We start from the raw sequence: 17,981 nt of genomic DNA, 5'->3' as shown, positions 1-17,981 counted from the left end.
CTTCTAATGCATGAACATGAGATACCTTTCCATTTATTTGCCTCTTCCTCAATTTCTTTTATCAATGTCTTGTAGTTTTCAGAGTAGAGATCTTTCACCTCCATAGTTAAATTTATTCCTGAGTATTTTGTTCTTGATGCTCTTGTAAATGTGGTTGATTTCTTTATTCCTTTTTCTGAAAGTTTGTTGTTAGTTTATAGAAACACTACTGATTTTTCTGTGTTAATTTGTATCATACAACTTTACTGAAATCATTGATTAGATTTAACAGGTTTATGGTTGTCTTTAGGATTTTCTGTATGTAAAATCATGTCATCTGAATATAGAGACAATTTTATTCTTCCTTTCCAATTCTGATACTTTTATTTCTTTTTCTTACCTGATTACTCTAGCTAGGACTTCCAGTACTATGTTGAATAGTGTGGCACATTTGTCTTGTTCCTGATGTTAGAGGAAAAGCTTTTAACCTTTCACCATTAAGTATGATATTAGCTATGGGCCTGTCTTATATGGCCTTTATTTTGTTGAGATATGTTCCTTCTATTCCTAATTTGTTAATAGTTTTTATCATGAATGGATGTTGAATTTTGTAAAATGCTTTTTCCACGTCTGTTGAGATTATCATATATTTCTTTTCTTTCATTCTCTGAATATGATGTATCACACGGATTGATTTGCATATGTTGAACCATCCTTGCATCCCCAGGATAAATCCCACGTGATCATGGTGAATGATTCTTTTAATGTGCTGCTGAATTCGGTTTGCTAGTATGTGATTGAGAACTTTTACATCTGTATCCATCAGAGATATTGGCCTATACTTTTCTAGTAATGTCCTTTTCTGTTTTTGGTATCAGGATAATGCTGGTCTCGTAAAATGAGTTTGGGAGTGTTCCCTCCTCTTCAGTTTTTTGGAAAAGTTTGAGAAGGATTGGTGTTAATTCCTCTTTAAATGTTTGGTAGAATTTACCAGCGAAGCCGTCTAATTCTGGGCTTTTCTTCAGTGGGATAGTACACATATTTTAAAGTAGAAATCCTCACATTTAAAAATTTTAATTTGAAATCAGTCTCCATCTTGGCCATTTTTTAAAGCAAAAGTTAGTTAATGACATTTTTATATCAACTTTATTATTACTACCATTACCTCCCCAACATTTGAAACCTTTCACATCTTTCCATTTCCCTTGTTTTTTTGTTCTGGAATCTCTGACTTTGACAAAAAGAGTTGGTTCAGTGAGAGTCAAAGCAAAATTTAGCTGCCCTTGGTTTTTCTCTTACATCTAAAACCTCAATAGATATCCAGTGTTTACCTGGAAAGTGGCTGACTGCATTCTGGCAAGGGCTTCAGGCAATCAGATGTGGGATTGGTGGACTCCCCTGGTGGTCTGGTGGTTAAGACTCTGAGCTTCCACTGCACGGGTCGCTGTTTGATCCCTAAACGAGGGATCAGGGAAGTTCTGCATGCCATGGGTGACAGCCAAAAAAAAAAAAAAAAAAAAAACAAGTGGGATGTGGGATTGGTGTCAGAAGTGGGATCAATGCCACTTCTTTTTTAATCCTACTCCTGTTGGTTGGAGGTCTGAGGATTGCCTTAAGAGTTGAACAATCACAGGCCTTTGTTGTTTACCAGATTAGGAGATTCTTCTTAACCCCTCTCCTCAAACTAGGATGTCAACTCTGTGAAAGCAAAATTTCTGATATACTACTTTATCTCCAAATTTGATAACAGTACCAGCACTCCGTAAATATTTGTTGAATGAATGAATAAACTCCTTAACAACAAGATTTAGGTTGATTTCCAGTTGATTTCCAACTGACACCCATGGATTAGATATCAAAGTCTAAGATCTTGTCAGCATCTTGTCTTTACATTCATAATGCAGTTTGGAAATTTCTCTCTCTAAGTAGTGGACACCCCTGGCCCCTTCCAGCTCTCAGGTTAAAGGATTCTGCCTTTAGGCAATTTCAAACACCAGCCTTAAGTGGAGAGACCCTTACTCCTAAGCTACATCTCTGTGGCATTGTGGGTCATTGTCTCCTTTGGCAGGCAGAATATGACAGTGAGTGTTTAGGAGGGAATCTAGGGGATCAGGCAACTTCTCTGCTCAGTCATATATTCCACAGGTTTCCTTTCATATGGTTGAATGAGCAGTGCCTGCAACAGTTCCCATGGACAGGGACTCATCCCCAGGCACCAGGGGCCCCTTGCAATATTCACCCATTTGGCTGTCAGCATCTCATTATCTTTCAGTAACCCCTACTTGTGGATTTGCAGGCAGATCAGGATCCTGAAGGGTGATCTTTGTCCTCCCCCTCCCTCTAGTGCCTCACTCTGGGGAGGGTGGTTTGAGCACCCCCAGACATGTATTGAAGGTGGGGGGGGGGTTGTGTCCTGAGTGGAATCCTTCTCCTAATCCTCCATGGTGAGGGGATGGGAAAAGAATGTTTTCCACTCCACAGACTGCCTTCCCCCACAAGGCAACCTCACCCTTCATCCATTTCAGCTAGCCAGTGTGAGGAAACACTGAGGTGGCAGTGCCAGAACTATTCTTAGCAGGAGATTATAAAGAAGGAATCTGTGAATACTCTTACATTAATCTTTCAGTCCCTCTGGTACATATTTACTCTCAATCTAGGCCATATGTTCCTTAGGAAACCAAGAAGCTTTTACAAACAAAGATTAGAAGCAGATTCTGAGCCTTCTATAAATGGTGGCCCCCTCATCTCTGAATTGACAGGTCCTAGCACCAAATGACCTCAAAACAGAGTGGTCTAGCACTAGGGATTTCCAAACTTTTTCTTAAACCATGCTTATGGCTGAGTGGGGAAGGCTCTAAAGCTTATCTACTTCTATTATCTCATATCCTTTCCAAATCAATTTGTACAGATTTGTGAACTTAAACAAAAAGAAAATCCTATGAAGAAAACTGTACATCACGTTTAGGGGGATTGGTTTGCTTTAGATTTGTGTTTTTTGTTTCAGCCCCAAATTAATAGCTGCCTTGAATCCTTAGTTCCTTAGTACATGGGTCCGTGGTATCAAGCTAGTTAAAGTTCCACTGAATTACAAACTTTGTCTATGCGACTCTCAATTTATCAAGGGTCAGTCCTGTGCCTATCATGGTCACCACCATGTGCCTCACACAGTGCCTTGTACGTAGTGAACAGATATTTCTTCAGTGAGTAGATGAATGGACGCATTTACTTAGCCTGCTTCTCTGCATATTTAAGTAAATGAATCTGTCCTCAAAATGGTCTAAAAATCTGTTTTTTGTCAGCAAACCACTTTTACCTTTGTTTTGTTAGCACCGACGGGTGGTCTTACTTTTGTGGTGAAAGGTGTGACCCATGTAGAACTGAATGATGCCCCATCTTGCCATGGAACTGCTCTTGGTTAAATGATTTTTTATCTTCATACCCTCCATCCATTAGGAATTAAATGTTTATTTGGTTTAAATCTATTACAGTAACCCAAGGCAAAAAGAACTGAAAAGTTCTTTTTACAGACAAAGCTTCTTAGTCAGCAGATTTACAATGAAACAAAGAACATGCTCCCAAGTGGCAAAGTGTAAAAATATGGGAAAGGTTTAGATAGAGTTCCCTGAATTGCAACAAACCACCATCTATAGGTAATCCCAGTTTCTCTTTTTACCTTTCGTGCTATGTTTGAGGACAGAAGTCTGCTGAGAGAACCTGCCCCCAATTTTTGAAAAATGCCTTATTTTAATCAGTAAACCCACATTTCAAGTGTGCCTGAGGTTTGATGAGCATGATGTAGCGGGACAATGCTCCCATCCATGGTGACATCAACGAATGAACAGCCCAGCTCTCCTGGCACTTTCCTCAGCTTCCCTGGCCTGACAGAAGCCCTTTGTCATCACTGATCAGCAGATGCTTTGTGAGCTTGTAGTGTAAGAGTCTCTAAGAATTGACAGTCATGCTAGCAGGTGCTGCTGAATTTACCATACTGAGATCTGTTAAAACCACTCCATCCCACGGTGGAGGGACCATAAAGAGCCTAAGATTTGGTACAGAGCCCTGCAGTTGCATATATGTTGCATGAGAGCTAAGCTCAGATCTCACTCTGGGAGCGTGATTGAGCACGTGGAGGGCAAACGGGACAATGCTCTGCTATTCCAGAGCATTTCTCTCCAGGCTAAATTATTCTTCTTCACTGAATCCCTTAATTCTGTGAGTTCTACACTCAGAGCTGCCCTGAGCAGGTAAAAGGTGGCAAGTTTCTTGTTCTCTGACAAGGTGGAAGGAACTGAAGTTACAATATCTATTAAACCCCGATATGCTGAAATTAATCATTTCAAAGGCCTGTTGTTTGCCATGTAACTCTTCTGAAAGATGAATGGTTAGTGATTTAAGGGAATTTAATGCTACCTTCATAAATGATTTTCCCTTTGCACACCCCTTGATTTTCTGTGTTGTTTGAAGCAAAGTAATGACTTCTATGTAACTGATAATTTTAGGAACTTAGCCTGCCATTCATTAGAAAACAATTTGCTCATTTTTTTATCACAAAGAATGTTCCAGGGCATAAAAATGCAGAGGTGCTATGAAGTGCTAAAAAATGACTTTTTAATAGATTAACACACCTAGGAAATTATACTCCTACAGTGGAATCGGTTGACTCAAACCCACTTGCACATGGAGCTAAAGAACATATCACAAATGGGTAAGCGCTTTTCTACCAAGAGGGAGTTTCTCTCTCTCTCTCTCTCAGAAGACACTGGCGGCATTGGGTCCTCTAATTTTAATCAAGTCTCTGAACATCTCTCAGACCTCCATTTGGAGGGAATGGGTGATACTAGGGTTGTTTACCCTCCTGCTTTTTACCATTGTGTGGTCCTGATGTGATAACTGAGAAGGTATTTGCAGAAGCAGTCGTTAGGGTGCACGATTTGTGCCCCTTGAAACGATGTCACTGGGTGTAAGGTGTGGAGGCTCGGGCTTTCTTGCAGGTGTGTGTGAAGCATATCGGCGTGCTCTCTTCAAAGGAAATTCACTCCTTTGAAGTTCACATCATGCTCTGCCATCTTCTCCCCCTCCCACTTCCTGTCGTTTATCAACTTCCTGTCTCTAGCTAGTGGTCAACTGGCCGACCCCCCCAGCTCCTACTGTGCTGTGGCTTAAGTCATCACCCGTAGCTCCTGTCTCCATGACTTACCCTTCTCTCCTCTAGATTTCTCGTTCCCAGAACACCTGATCTTCATCCTCATCAAGACATCCAGTGTCTAGACACCTCCATTTTTTTCATCAGCTCCCTCCTGGCCTCACTTTTTGCCTCCTTAAATGCCGCTCTTCCAGTCCTCTCCGCTCTCCATTCCTATATTTCTCCTACAACCCCACGCCTCCACTCTTCTGACTAGAAAATCACATTGGTACCGATTGCCCTTACCAGAGTCCTTTCTATTCGCCACCCCACAAAAACTATTCACCTCCTTCCTTCTCCTCTCAGAGGAAGTGAGACCCTCCTCCTCTTCAAGGCTGGTCCCTCCTTCAAGCTGGTGCTTGGACCCCAGCCTCCCATCCATCTGAGCTCCCTCATCATCTCTCCTCTTTCCTATGTCTCCTCTGCCACTTGCCCAAAACTGGATCCATGTCCTCAGCCAAGAAACACATTCCAGTCTTTCCCATCCCCACCTAACTCTCTTCAGGAGGAAAACAAGACCTTTGGCTGAGCTTTTACACTTATACACATATTCCCACCCTCACGTTCCCTCCCTTTTCTCCTTCTCACCAAGACCTTACCAAGTCTCTCCTTCACTCTCCAGCCATTCCATCTGTCATGGTGACTCTCTAATTCCCAAATCCAATCCATTCTCCTCTTTGTCTTGTTTAAAGGGCAAACTTGTTTCTTCTAGAGTAGCATTGTTCAACAGAAATATAATGCAAGCCATGTATATGATTTTTCTAGTAGCCACATTGCAAAAATTAAAAGAGACGGTGAAACTAATTTTAATAATGTATTTTATTTAACCCAAAATATAAAAATGTCATTTTGATGTGTAATCGATATAAAAATAATTCATATTTTATATTCTTTTTTGAATTATTTTTACTAGGTCTTCGAAACCTGGTGTGTGTTTTGCAGTTATAACACATCTTAATGTGGACAAGCCACAGTTCAAGTGCTCAAGAGCTGCATGTGGCCAGTGCTACCATATTGGACAGTGCGGTTTTAGATATTCTTCTGTCATTTACCTTTTGGAAACAATCTCTTCTGGCCCTCCTCCAACCTCTCCAACCATTCCTTCCCAGTGCCGCATCTCGGCTTCCTCTTCCAGCCCCTCACATGCTGTTGGTCCTTAGGATTTCACTTTTGGCCGTTCTCTTTTTTCACCTTACACTCTCTCCCTGATTCATATATTCCACCTACTGGCTGATGATTCCCAAAGTCATATGTCTGAGTCCCACCTCTCAGTTTAACCTCCAGCTGGTACAGCCAACCCACAGATGTCCAAAGTCTGACATGCCAAAATGGAGCTCATCATCTTCCCTCAAAACTCTTCTCCTGTCTCAGTCAGCGGTGCCACCATCCACCTAGAGGCCCCAGCAGAAAACTGGTGTTCCACTTGAATTGCTCTTCCTCCTTCATGCCCTAGAGCTAATCAATTATAAAGTCTTTGCGGTATTCTTCACCAATATTTCCTTAAATATTCACTTGTTTCCTTCTCCACAACCACTGCTTTAGTCCAGATATACATCATCCCTCTCTTGGATTATTGCACTGGCCTCTTCAGTAGTCTTCGCCTTTACTTGTACTTCCTCTACGCCGTCCTTTATGCCCTCAATTTTTCACCCAAATAATTTGATGTTCACCTAAAATGGCCAAGTCTGGGACTATACCTCTATTTTGTTAAAAAGGGCTGTGTTATAGGCTTCAGTCAAGAGCATTTTCAAGATAGAAGGGTTCTCTTAGGGTAGCACATAGTTCCCCTGCCTGCCACCCTTCTTTCAACTCCAATTCTTCGCTGAGCAGCTCTACAGATGGTTCTAGAAAACATGGGAATACATTGAACAGAATCCGGTTCCTTTTGTTTTGATAATAGAGAGCTCCCATGGCTTTGGAGACTTTTCTTAAACCTGGACTCTTCCTGGAGCAGTGGTTCTTAGTTGATCCCAATCCCCCTCTCTGTCTGTCTCTCTCTCTCTCCCTCCAGACATCTTTGAAAATATAATTAAAACATGCCTCCTCTCCCCAGAAAAAATGTACATGTACAAAACAATTTGGCGTGAATGTCAGGGGTTTCACTGAGTCCCTGCAGCCCATCCATGGGGGCGATAGATCTTGTTGGAGGACAGTTCTAAAACAGTGCTCACATCACCCACTGGTTCCCACCTGGAACCAGGATCAAGGATAGCTGGGTTTCCCAAGACATTTTGAAAACTCTTAGAGCATTTTGATAGCACATTTTGGAATCTGAAGAAAGCTATGTTTCCTCCAAGGACACTTTGAACATGGTCTGACTAACTACACTAAAAACAATTCCAAACTTGCATTTCTTGGCTAAATGTAGCTGAGTTCCTCCACACCCGCACCTCTCTTTATAGAAGCTGCTTGGAACGACTTTGTTTCTCACAGGCTTTCTGAGCCTTCCTCCCTAGTTGGCTCTCACGTTGCGCTCGTCTTGGGTTGTGACTGACTTCCTTGACCTCCTCAGTCACTTCAGAAGCTGCCCCAAGAGCCCTGGCATTGAACCCTCTTCTGTGCATCTCAGGTCATCGTGTACTCTGCTCCACCCCTTGCTTTGCCAGCCCAGCACCCCAGGGAGGGGCGACAGGCGGGGAGGTGAATACCTGGGCGCTGGCCACCCCTGGGGCCCTTTGTGGGGTGAGAGCCTGTGTCAGGGTAACACTCACACGTCTTCAAGTGTGTCTAAGCTTTCTCTTCAGCAGCCGAGCTGCTGGGCAGTGGGGTTGCAGCCGGGATTGACCCGTCACGGTCCTTCCATGCCCACAGGAAACATGGGGCCTGGGGTGGTGACTCCACTCAGGGGAGTGGGGTGGGTCTCCAGCAGCTTGCACCCCCAGCACTGGGGAGGAATAGGGCTGCCTCGTGACGTAACACATCACACACTTGAGCTCCCAGGCCTCTCCTCCACCCTCTCTTACTTGAATAGCTGCACTCCCGCCCTCTCCAAGCTCAAGCCTGTCCTTCCTCCTCTCTCCTGATTATCCACTTCGCTTGCTCTCTTGCCAGGTTCCCTCCTTAAATTTCTTTCCCAATGGAAACTCTTTCTCCTTTGTTTCCCAGAGTCTCTTCAGAGCCCCACTTGCCCCCATGAGGCCCCTTCGTGTCTCTGCTCCTCCCCCCTCCCCCCACGGCTCGCCTTCCCAGCCCTTAACCTCTCTGCACCTCCCTGCTGATTCCCAGTTGCACTCACGGCCTCCTCCCTCTCCCGTCCTGTGTGCCAGCTGAGAACAGCCAGCTATAAAGAGTTTATTGGACTGAAAAGTGAGTGAATGTTCTCACACACTCTACTCTTTCCCACCTCAGCAAAACTTTTCAGAGTCACGTTTCCAAAGGAATCTGAATCTGGAAGGATTTAGATCCACTGAAAAATGCTAAACCTGCAGTGTTTGGCTGTGTTTGAAATTGTTGGCAGTCCCTACCACATCTGATGTTATGAACCCTGTTTATAGATGCCTGGAAAGAAGCCTTTAATGCTTGTATTGTGTTTTAACTTGCTTTCCTTTGGAGGCAGGGAATTGTCAAGTAAGTATGCACAGCACTCTGCAAAAGCCCAGGTGTTCGATGAGCATCTAGAACTAAGCGTTCATGCAGAATTCACAACCGTGAAGGGTCTATACTTACACTCTGCTGAATTTGCCACAATGCAGGTTTCTGCCTTTTGCCCCCTCATCTTCCGTTTTGAAGCAATACAGCTGTAAACATGCTTGTGAAATAAGAAAGAAACATTCTGAGATTGCTTTACTTTTCAGTTTTTAACTGAAAATCAAGGTGAAAAAAAGCATCAGATTGCCTCTACGTGTATATATATACACAATCTCCTGTATATATAAATACACAGTGGTTGTGCTTGTATGCATACTCTGTATACACTGTATAATATGTGACATATTATACAACCTGTGTATGCCCTGAAAACGAGCCCTGCGTGTAATCTCAAATTCTGCCTTATGAACCGTGCTCTAGTCCCAGCGTCCCCTTGCTCCCATCTCAGACCTTGGCTTGCTTTTGTCATACATTCGAAGACTCTTAGGTGGAAGGAGAAACCCATGGATTTCATTTAAAAGTTCCACTATAACAGAAGAAAGAGCAGATGTCCCGGGAAGCGATAATTAATGCGAAGGCAGTCTAATTGTGAAAACTGGCCTGCCCCCGGCCTCCCGCTTTTGCTCAATTTGGCGGCGATGATATCAGCCGGGGGTGTCGTTTTGCAGAGACGCGCTCTCTCCCCATTCTCCGGTGGTGATTGTGATGCCATTTGGTCCAATTATCACTTATGATTACATAACGTGTTTTGACTGAAGAGTTTCTGAGAAAATAAAGCTACCTTGTTTCTCCCCAGCACAAAAACGCGAGCCCTTCCAGCAGGCAAGCTGCCCTCCCAAGAAACACTGCGAACGATTAGGCTAAATTATTAGTTGAACTTGAGTCAGAAACAAAGCAGCCATTGTGCCTAACTCCCAACGACATCCAGGAGGATGTGATGGTTCTTCTGACAATAAGTTTCTCCCCAGCACACTCTAAAATAAGCAGTGGCCCCAGGCGCACTGGCAAAGTCCATAGAGGGTGCGGAAGCAGTGACAAGGCTTCCTTTTTTCTCCCTATCCTGTAGGCGCTTTAGTGCAGAGTTTGCCCAGAGACGCCAGGGTATGAGCTTTCTGAATTTGCAGAGCGGTGCACTCTTTCATTTCTGTTTTAGCTCTTTGCTGGCATGCTCGGGAAGCATGGTGTGTGCCACACGGGAATGTCTGTTCACTTGGACGATGCTTGTGCATGAATGAGGTGCTTGCTAGTGTGGCTCTGACCTGTACTAAGTTTCTCACTTGGCTTTGTGTGCTGCTCGCAAGGGGATCCAGGTAATCCTTTCTCTTTGCATAGCCCAAGAGCCGTAGCTAATGGATTTGAGCAAGCGGTGGGAGCAGATGCAGGTCCCACCTGTCCATCCCTGGGCCCCTAAACTCTGAGAGAAGTCTGATTTGAGGGAAGTCCCTGTTACCAAAAGATCGCCCTCCTCATACAAGTCCTTGAGGGCTTACCCATTAAAGAAATCTCTTAATTAAAATTGGAGGCCCAGATCTCCAAAACCAAGCAGGGAAAAGTAACCTTGGGCATGGTGGTAGCAGTTGAATGCAGACCATGACCCTGAGGGACAGGGCAGTGGAGGAGTTTGTTCTGTCTTTCATGCCTTTGCTTCCTACGTGCCCTTTCGTGTGGCAAGAATGACCTGGGCACTTGGCCTTCAGGGCCCGTTCCCAGGCATGGCTTATAAGTCCTACTTCACAACACGCCATGATCTCTGGCCACCTAATTCTGAACAGTGTTGGTACATCCCTGTCTGAAGAATGGCCGGTGGGTTCAGGAAGTGTGGCCTCTTCCTTCCCAGACTTAGGCTCCTCTTTAGTTTTAAGACCAGCCCCTATGGCTCACGCAGTCTTCCTGGCTCCCAGGAGAGAGGGACTGACCCTGGCTCTGATGCCTTACGTGTGGGGAAGCCCAACCCGGTGCCTGTGAATCCAGGACCCAAAATGTCAGAAACAGCTTTTCCTGGGGTGGGGGGGGGGGGGGGAGGGAGGGGGCAGGACAGATCAAACCCAGGCGTGGGGTCCTCCAAGTGGGGGAGGGGAGAGAGCCTGGCACTGGTCTTAGCTGACCTCGCTGGACAAGCAACCTTGCTGTCTTTTGTTCAACACTGTGTTTCTTTTGGCCACTCTCTGTTCTAGACCACCCGTTAGCAGAGCAGCTCCCCAGCCTGAGAAACTCCAGAAGAACAGTATCACCAAAAAAAAGAAATTGGTTGAGGTGAGGAGGTTCAACTATTTTGCTTTTAATCTGATGTCGATGTTCTAAGATCTGCCTGGTGGACATCACCATCTGCAAGTCCCACACGGCGGTCCCCAACCTTTTGGGCACCATGGACTGGTTTCGTGGAAGACAGTTTTTCTGCGGATGCAGGGGGAGGTGCAGATGGTTTGGGGATGATTCAAGTGCATTACATTTATTGTGTGCTTCTATTATTATTACATTGTAATATTTAATGAAATAATTATACAACTCACCATAATGCAGAATCAGTGGGAGCCCTGAGCTTGTTTTCACTTGCCACTCACGGATAGGGTTTTGGTATGAGTCTGCAAGCAATTGATTTATTACGGTCTCTGTGCAGTCACACCTCTCTGCTAATAATAATCTGTATTTGCAGCTGCTCCCCAGCGCTAGCATCACTGCTTCAGCTCCACCTCAGATCATCAGGCATTAGATTCTCATAAGGAGCGCACAGCCTAGATCCCTCGCATGCGCAGTTCACAGTAGGGTTCGCGCTCCTATGAGAATCTAATGCTGCTGCTGATCTGACAGGAGGCGGAGCTCAGGTGGTAATGAGAGCCATGGGGAGCGGCTGTAAATACAGGTGAAGCTTCTATCGCTCACCTGCTGCTCACCTCCTGCTGTGTGGCCGGGTTCCTAACAGGCACTGGTCTGTGGCTTGGGGGTTGGGGACCCCTGCCACAGATGCCTTCAAGTGACCCTAACTGGACCCGATGGCTCTCCCTTATCCTCTCTCCCTTCCACACAGTACTGTGTCCCCCAGCAGTGACCAGAGTCCCATCCCCACATCCCCTGGGTCACGTTCTTTCAGCCCTGCCTTGAAGGGTTCCTTCAGACCCTTTCCAGGTCCTATGGGTACTAACTCAAAAATGTCCCAGACCTGGCCCCTTTTCCCTGTACCTAGTACCACTCAGGGAGTGGGGTGCATAGAGAGTGCAGGCTTATTCACTGTCTCTAATGTTGTTTGAGCCCTTGCCGTGTGCCAGTACCTTGCTGTATATATACTTCCCACCAAGTATTTCACACATGCCTCACATCTACCTACAAGGTGGGTACCATTATTGTTCCATTTTATAGATGAGAACACTATAGCTCAGAGAAGTCAAGTGATATGTTAGGCCCCAGCCCAAGATCACCAAGCCAGTAAGTAGAGAGGGCTTTGTACTCAGTTGTTAGGATGGCAGCTCCAGGGGACCTGCTGTTTTCTGAAAGACGACTCCTAACTGTTCTTTCTGCCTCCAGACTTTTCCCTTTCCTCTTTGACACATGCCTTTGCTGCCCACAGAGTTAGCTCTTGAAAATACAACTCTTCATGCCTCACCCCAGCTTTAAGACCCAGGAGGTTCCCACATTCCTGATGGGATCCAAGCTCATGGTTTCAGAACCTCACCCAGGAGCCCCCTTCCTAGCTCATCACCTGAGATTCTCCACTGCAACTCATGTCTCTAACCCCACAGCCATGAATGTTCTCTGAGGCTGCCTGGGACTTTCAGGCCCCTGTGATTTCAAGCTCCTTATGCTGAGAAGCCTCCTCCTCTTCCCTCCCCACACCCCACCCTTCCAAGCCCTTCTCTGTGCAATCTTCCCTGATGCTCCCCGCCCTAACCCTCCTGTACTCCACCCTCCCCACACCCCCTCCTCCACACCCTTGTCGGGCTCTACTACCGTAGTTCCCTACTCCTCTCTCTCCTCTGCTGCGCTCCGAACTCCCGAGGCAGGAAAATTTCTGAAACATTTGTATTGGAAAAGGGAAATATGTTGCGGGGGGTTTATCATAGAACACAGCACAGGTCAAGAAATACAGCTGAACTTCAGGAAAGACAGGGTCCAGGAGCTGAAAAGCTGCCCTAAGCCAAGATGGTGCCTCTTTCTGCCCAGCAGGGCCTCGTGCATGCCTGATGCATTCGTCTCTTTTCCTGCGGACTTCTTGAACTTCTTTAGTAGACTGTGGTGCTATCCAGTGCCCAAGTTTTACATCTCTTACCCGGGTCCTCAATTATAAATTCCTGGCGGAAACTATCCGATTGGCCCAGCTTGAGTCAGTTGTCCACCTAGACTGGGGAATCACATATTACACACGCAGTTTCTGGGAAACACATGGGGTGGGGAAGAGACTAGAGGTGGGTAGCCGCTCACTCAGTTGAAAGGAGGAGAAGGGCTTTCCAGGTGAGAAATAATTAAAAAAAAAAAAAAGTCATAAAAATAGGAAACCTCCTGATATGTGAGCTAAATGGACATGTCAGCTTGACCAAGGGTCACAGGAGATGTGAGAATAGGGCCTGATTGTGCCAACTTAAGGAGTCTGGACTTACCCATAGGTAGTGAAAGTCATTGAATGCTTTTGAGTAAGGAGGTGTTGTGGTATTTTAGAATTAATCTGATGTTTGCAATTCGCAAGCTTTGGAGAGAGAAAAGGCTAGAATCAGGGAACCTGGAGAAAAGGGACCCATATCTTCTTAATCTTGTATCCCTCCCCCGCCCCAAGCCCCAACCAGCAAAGTGCCCGGTGCAGAAGAGCTGCCAGCAATACAGGTGTGTCAAGTCAAATTAAGAACAGAGCTGATCTGAATCAGTCACTGCTTTTGTCATGGAAGACAAGACAGGAAGAAGAGAAAGACTGTAAACCTAGAACAGTATCTAGTTGTTGGGGAGAAAAGAATGTAGATGGTGTAGAAACTTTGTAGGGCAAGCACCAAGCAACAGAATGAGCATGGCATTTGCCTCAGTGCTGTGCTCTGCCGGTCCCTGCTGCATCTGGGCGAATCAGAGCAGAGCTCTGAGACACCATTCAGCTCACCTTCGAGAGCACCTGCCAAGGCGCAGACGTAAAACTTCTGGGTAACCTTTACCGGATATCACCTTGGTAGGCTTTGCCTCACCTGAGAAGCAAGGAAGCAAATCTTTTCTATTTCGAAAACTCACTGTAGTTCTACATGTTAGCCTGTCCCCCTATTACGTCAAGGAAGTAAAGAAAGGGTTGCACTGTATCCCCAGCTGGTCAAGAAGGAGTGAGTGGTTGGCTGTCTCACCAGCCTCATGGTTCCCATGACATGCGTGTCCCCAAAGTGTGGGTTTGTTCCTGTGCCGTTACTTCCTCTAAGGACCCTTTCATCCTTGTGTGGGAATGTAGGAGCTGGCTCTCGACCACGTGTTTGGCTACAGAGGGTTTGACTGTCGCAATAACCTGCATTACCTGAATGACGGTGCTGACATCATCTTCCACGCGGCCGCGGCCGGCATCGTTCAGAACCTGTCCACAGGTAAATGGGTTGGGAGAAACCGCCATCTGAACACAGGCTTTTATTTTAGCCCTTTTATGCACTTTCCCACTGGTTAGATGCCCCAAAGCATAAGCTGTCTCTTCCCTTTAGAGCCATTCCACTCCATTCCAGACTGGTGCCATTTAGTCCTGGAAGATGCTCAGGCCCACGTTCACAGAGTCAGACCCTCTTTCTCTTTATCCCTCACCCAGCCACATCTCATCTCAGGCCCTGGAAGGGAGGTGTCAGTGTTTCCATCAGCTCCACGGAGGCCGAGAGGGATGGAGGGAAGCCAGAAGGAGGGTGTGGGGAGTAGAGAAACCCTTATAGACAGTAACCAAGAACAAAAAATGGGGGAGCTTTTCTCATTGATTTTTAACAGTCACCAAAATTTTTAGCAACTCAGATTTTCAAGTTTTGTTTGTTTTGAATAGTTAACCACATTCACAATAAGAATGAGAACAATAAACAAAAATACCTAAAATGTCCCTTAACTATAGAATGACTCTTAAATTTAAAAAAAAGTTTAAAAAGCAACACCTCAAGCAAAAAGAATCATTCAGAAACTAACTTAATAGACACCCTTATTTTTACCATAAGATTTAAACACGGTAACATGTTGCCTTTATTTGCTCTATATCTTAAAACAAACCTTTTCTTCCCCTCAAATTTTTATGCTCCTTCATAGTTTTTTGTAGTTCATGCATAGATTTTTTTAGACAGTAAAATCACTGGACACATAATGATTTGTTTTTTGGGGGCGAGGGGGGCCTTGGAATTTTCTATACATTTTGCTCAATTTTCTAGCCACATGTTACCAGGTTAGTAGCAATGTGCTGTATTCCATGCCATCACTCACCTCTCAGTTCCTGTGCATTTGGGTGGGTTTACAGTGACCACTTGGGCAGTCAGCAAACTGTTTGCTGCAATAGACGATAAAGATTTTCCTGTCCTTTCTTCCACTTCCTGTGACACATGTTGACTTAGGGCTTCAGGGGGGTGAAGCCATCACCTGTGCTATCCAGGCACTCAGGAGATTAGCACTTTGATAGATAAAGATGATTAAAAGGGATTTCCTAAGTACTCTCCTGTTTAGTCTTCCCTTTCCAATTAATATGTAGTGCCATTTTGCTCAGCAAAGCGCTATCTCCAGGTGCCCCCTCCCTGCCCTGCCCAGAGGAAGAGACACTGAGAAGCCGTGGGTCCTGGGCTGCAGGAGGAGGAACCGTTCTGGACTCTGGAAGCCTGTGCACTTGGGCTGTGCTGTGGCGCCACACAGGATGCAGAAGGATTGAAGTGGAACTTGTGTGTTTAGATTAGATAACAGACACCAGCTCTCCTCCCGATCCTGGGACAGAATGTGTAAATGTAAAAAAGGATCTCCCGTCTCCCTAAGGAAGATTCCGAAAGTGAGAGTTCGGCACTTTAAGCTCTCGCTTCTACAAGGCCTTTCCAAAGACTCACACAAAGCTTTGGGGTTGCCCCAAGAGCTCTTTCAGGCCCCTGCTCACCCTGCCCCGTCTCTCCTAGGGAGCCAGAGCTTCTACCTGGAGCACACGGATGACATCCTCTGCCTCACGGTGAACCAGCACCCCAAGTACAGAAACGTGGTGGCCACCAGCCAGATAGGTAGGAGGGTCCTGCAGCCGCCGAGGCTCTCCCAGCTGAGCAGAGACGTTGACTTAGCAGCAGTTATTGGGGAGGCAGCGGGCAGGTCATTGGTATCCACCCTTTCTCGATGTCACTCTTGATTTTTTGAGCCCTGAATGTATCTATGTCGCCTGAGTTGACACAACCAGTGATTGGTGACCTTAGGACCATTAAGTCAGACCAGAGCCTCATCATCCAAATAAATGGGTGGCCCCCATCCCTGGGGACTTGTGAGAATAATTTTTCAGAGCCCAGGTGTCAAGTGAAGAGCCCCACATCTGAAGCCTGGAGGTTGCGCTTGGCAAGGGTAGATTCCAATATGTGTGCCTGGCTCTTCTCACCCTAGGAAAATGCCAATGACAAATGTGAACTGATTCACATTTGTGAAGAGTGGTGGTGGTTTTCTTTTAACTCTGTCATTTCAAAGGCAATTTTTCCAAACATATCTTCCTGCTTGTTTTCATTGAACCCATGCCCATTTTAAAATTTAATTTGGAACTTTCTGATGCTGGTGTTAAGTGCTTCACTCTTAGAAACATGACTTATTTTAGCTATTGTTTTCCCTTGACGCTTCCTCATTGCCATTGCTCATCCAATGCAGGTGATATTACGGAGACCCCAGGTAAGGCTGTTCCATCTGTGAGTAGTTTGAATCTGCACAGCAAAACCATGTCGATGTACCTCGTTTGCTGATTGTACCTGGCTGAGTTGCAGATACAAATCATTGACCTCACCAGTTTCCTTTGTGTAAACTCCACCTCGAGTGTGTGTGTTGGACATAAACACCCTTAGGTCTCTGCCTCTGAAAGCACAGCAGATGTTTCCCGTTGTCTCTCACCTCCGGCCAGGCCAGGCCATAGGTCTCTTAGCCCCCGTCACTGTAACGCCCCGAACACCTGTCCTAAAGCGGCTTTTAGGTGAGCGTCAGCGTTGCCTTGGCTCCACCATTCCCCAGCCTTAGCTCTTCGTCGTACCTCCCACATTCAGGAGCAACACCTTCCATCCACGTATGGGACGCCATGACCAAACACACCCTCTCCGTGCTGCGGTGCTTCCACTCGAAGGGGGTGAATTACATCAACTTCAGCGCAACCGGGAAGCTGCTGGTGTCAGTGGGCGTGGACCCCGAGCACACCATCACCGTCTGGCGCTGGCAGGAGGGTAAGGGAAGCGGGCTTTCTGTCCCTCTGGGAGGCTTGTTTGTGGCATGGGCTGGGCTCCAACCTAGATCTGCCTCACTCCACGGCCCACCAGAGGCACTGCTGCCACATCAGCAGAAACCAGGGCTCTTGGGATCCTGGAGAAGCTGCTCGTCAGCTGCCACTGCATCCCTGGACCCCGTGGCCTCTGGAGTGCTGAGCTGGTCAGTGAAGGGTCTTTGGGCGCTTTGGGAAGGTGGCTCAGTGCTGGCTGGCTCCCTCCTCAGACAGGAGGCAGCAGCCTCCACCATTTCTGTCCTAATCACCTACCTACCCAAACTTCCTTGCCTGTCTGGTGAACCCTGGATCCTGCTGCAGCTTTGTCACCCTGATTGCCTTCTTACAGGAACTGGGTTGGGGTTTTATCACCATAGTCTTAGAAACTCTTTTTATTAACAGTTTTGAAATGGGGATTCACCTTATAATTAAGGCTTACATTTAATGTGACAAGATTTCTATCTTGTCCTCCCCCAATATGTGCATGCACACAGGCTGCTACTAAATTTACAGTCTTGTTTGGATCAAATATATGCAATCTTGCATGTATATTCTCAGGGTGGCAAAAGCGGATCCAGTTAGTTAATAATGAGGTCTGTCTCCAGCCAGGCCGCCTGTATCTGGGGCATGCTAAGCCAGGCAGGCACAGAGGAAGCACTTCTCCAATCCAGGGCTTCTCGAGTCCCGTGATCTCAGAGGGAGATCTGTGCATGATCTCAGGCACAGTACCTGCCCCTGCACAGTACCTGCCCCTGCACAGTACCTGCCCCAGCACAGTACCTGCCCCTGCACAGTACCTGCCCCAGCACAGTACCTGTCCCAGCACAGTACCTGCCCCAGCACAGTACC

At 46.2% G+C, this 17,981-nt stretch overlaps 1 protein-coding gene across 2 annotated transcripts in view; it reads left to right on the top strand.

Annotated features, from left to right (window-relative positions):
• The window catches only part of EML6 (EMAP like 6), a 143,735-nt gene that overhangs the window by 85,296 nt on the left and 40,458 nt on the right, over positions 1 to 17,981 (top strand). For both annotated transcript variants that reach the window (XR_003794845.1, XM_029231565.1), the window contains 4 exons: positions 10,924 to 11,002; positions 14,157 to 14,286; positions 15,817 to 15,915; positions 16,924 to 17,097. Coding sequence is in view for 1 of the 2 variants with exons in the window: in XM_029231565.1 (XP_029087398.1) it covers positions 10,924 to 11,002; positions 14,157 to 14,286; positions 15,817 to 15,915; positions 16,924 to 17,097 (482 nt within the window). In the remaining variant the exon portion in view is untranslated. The remainder of the gene's footprint in view (positions 1 to 10,923; positions 11,003 to 14,156; positions 14,287 to 15,816; positions 15,916 to 16,923; positions 17,098 to 17,981) is intronic.

This window comes from Monodon monoceros, unplaced genomic scaffold, assembly GCF_005190385.1.
Source record: "Monodon monoceros isolate NGI ecotype Baffin Bay Population unplaced genomic scaffold, NGI_Narwhal_1 Super_Scaffold_19, whole genome shotgun sequence".
In the NCBI taxonomy this organism is placed as follows: Eukaryota; Metazoa; Chordata; class Mammalia; order Artiodactyla; family Monodontidae; genus Monodon; species Monodon monoceros.
Note: the sequence above shows the minus strand (reverse complement) of the source record. Positions and strands in the feature narration are given on the sequence as shown.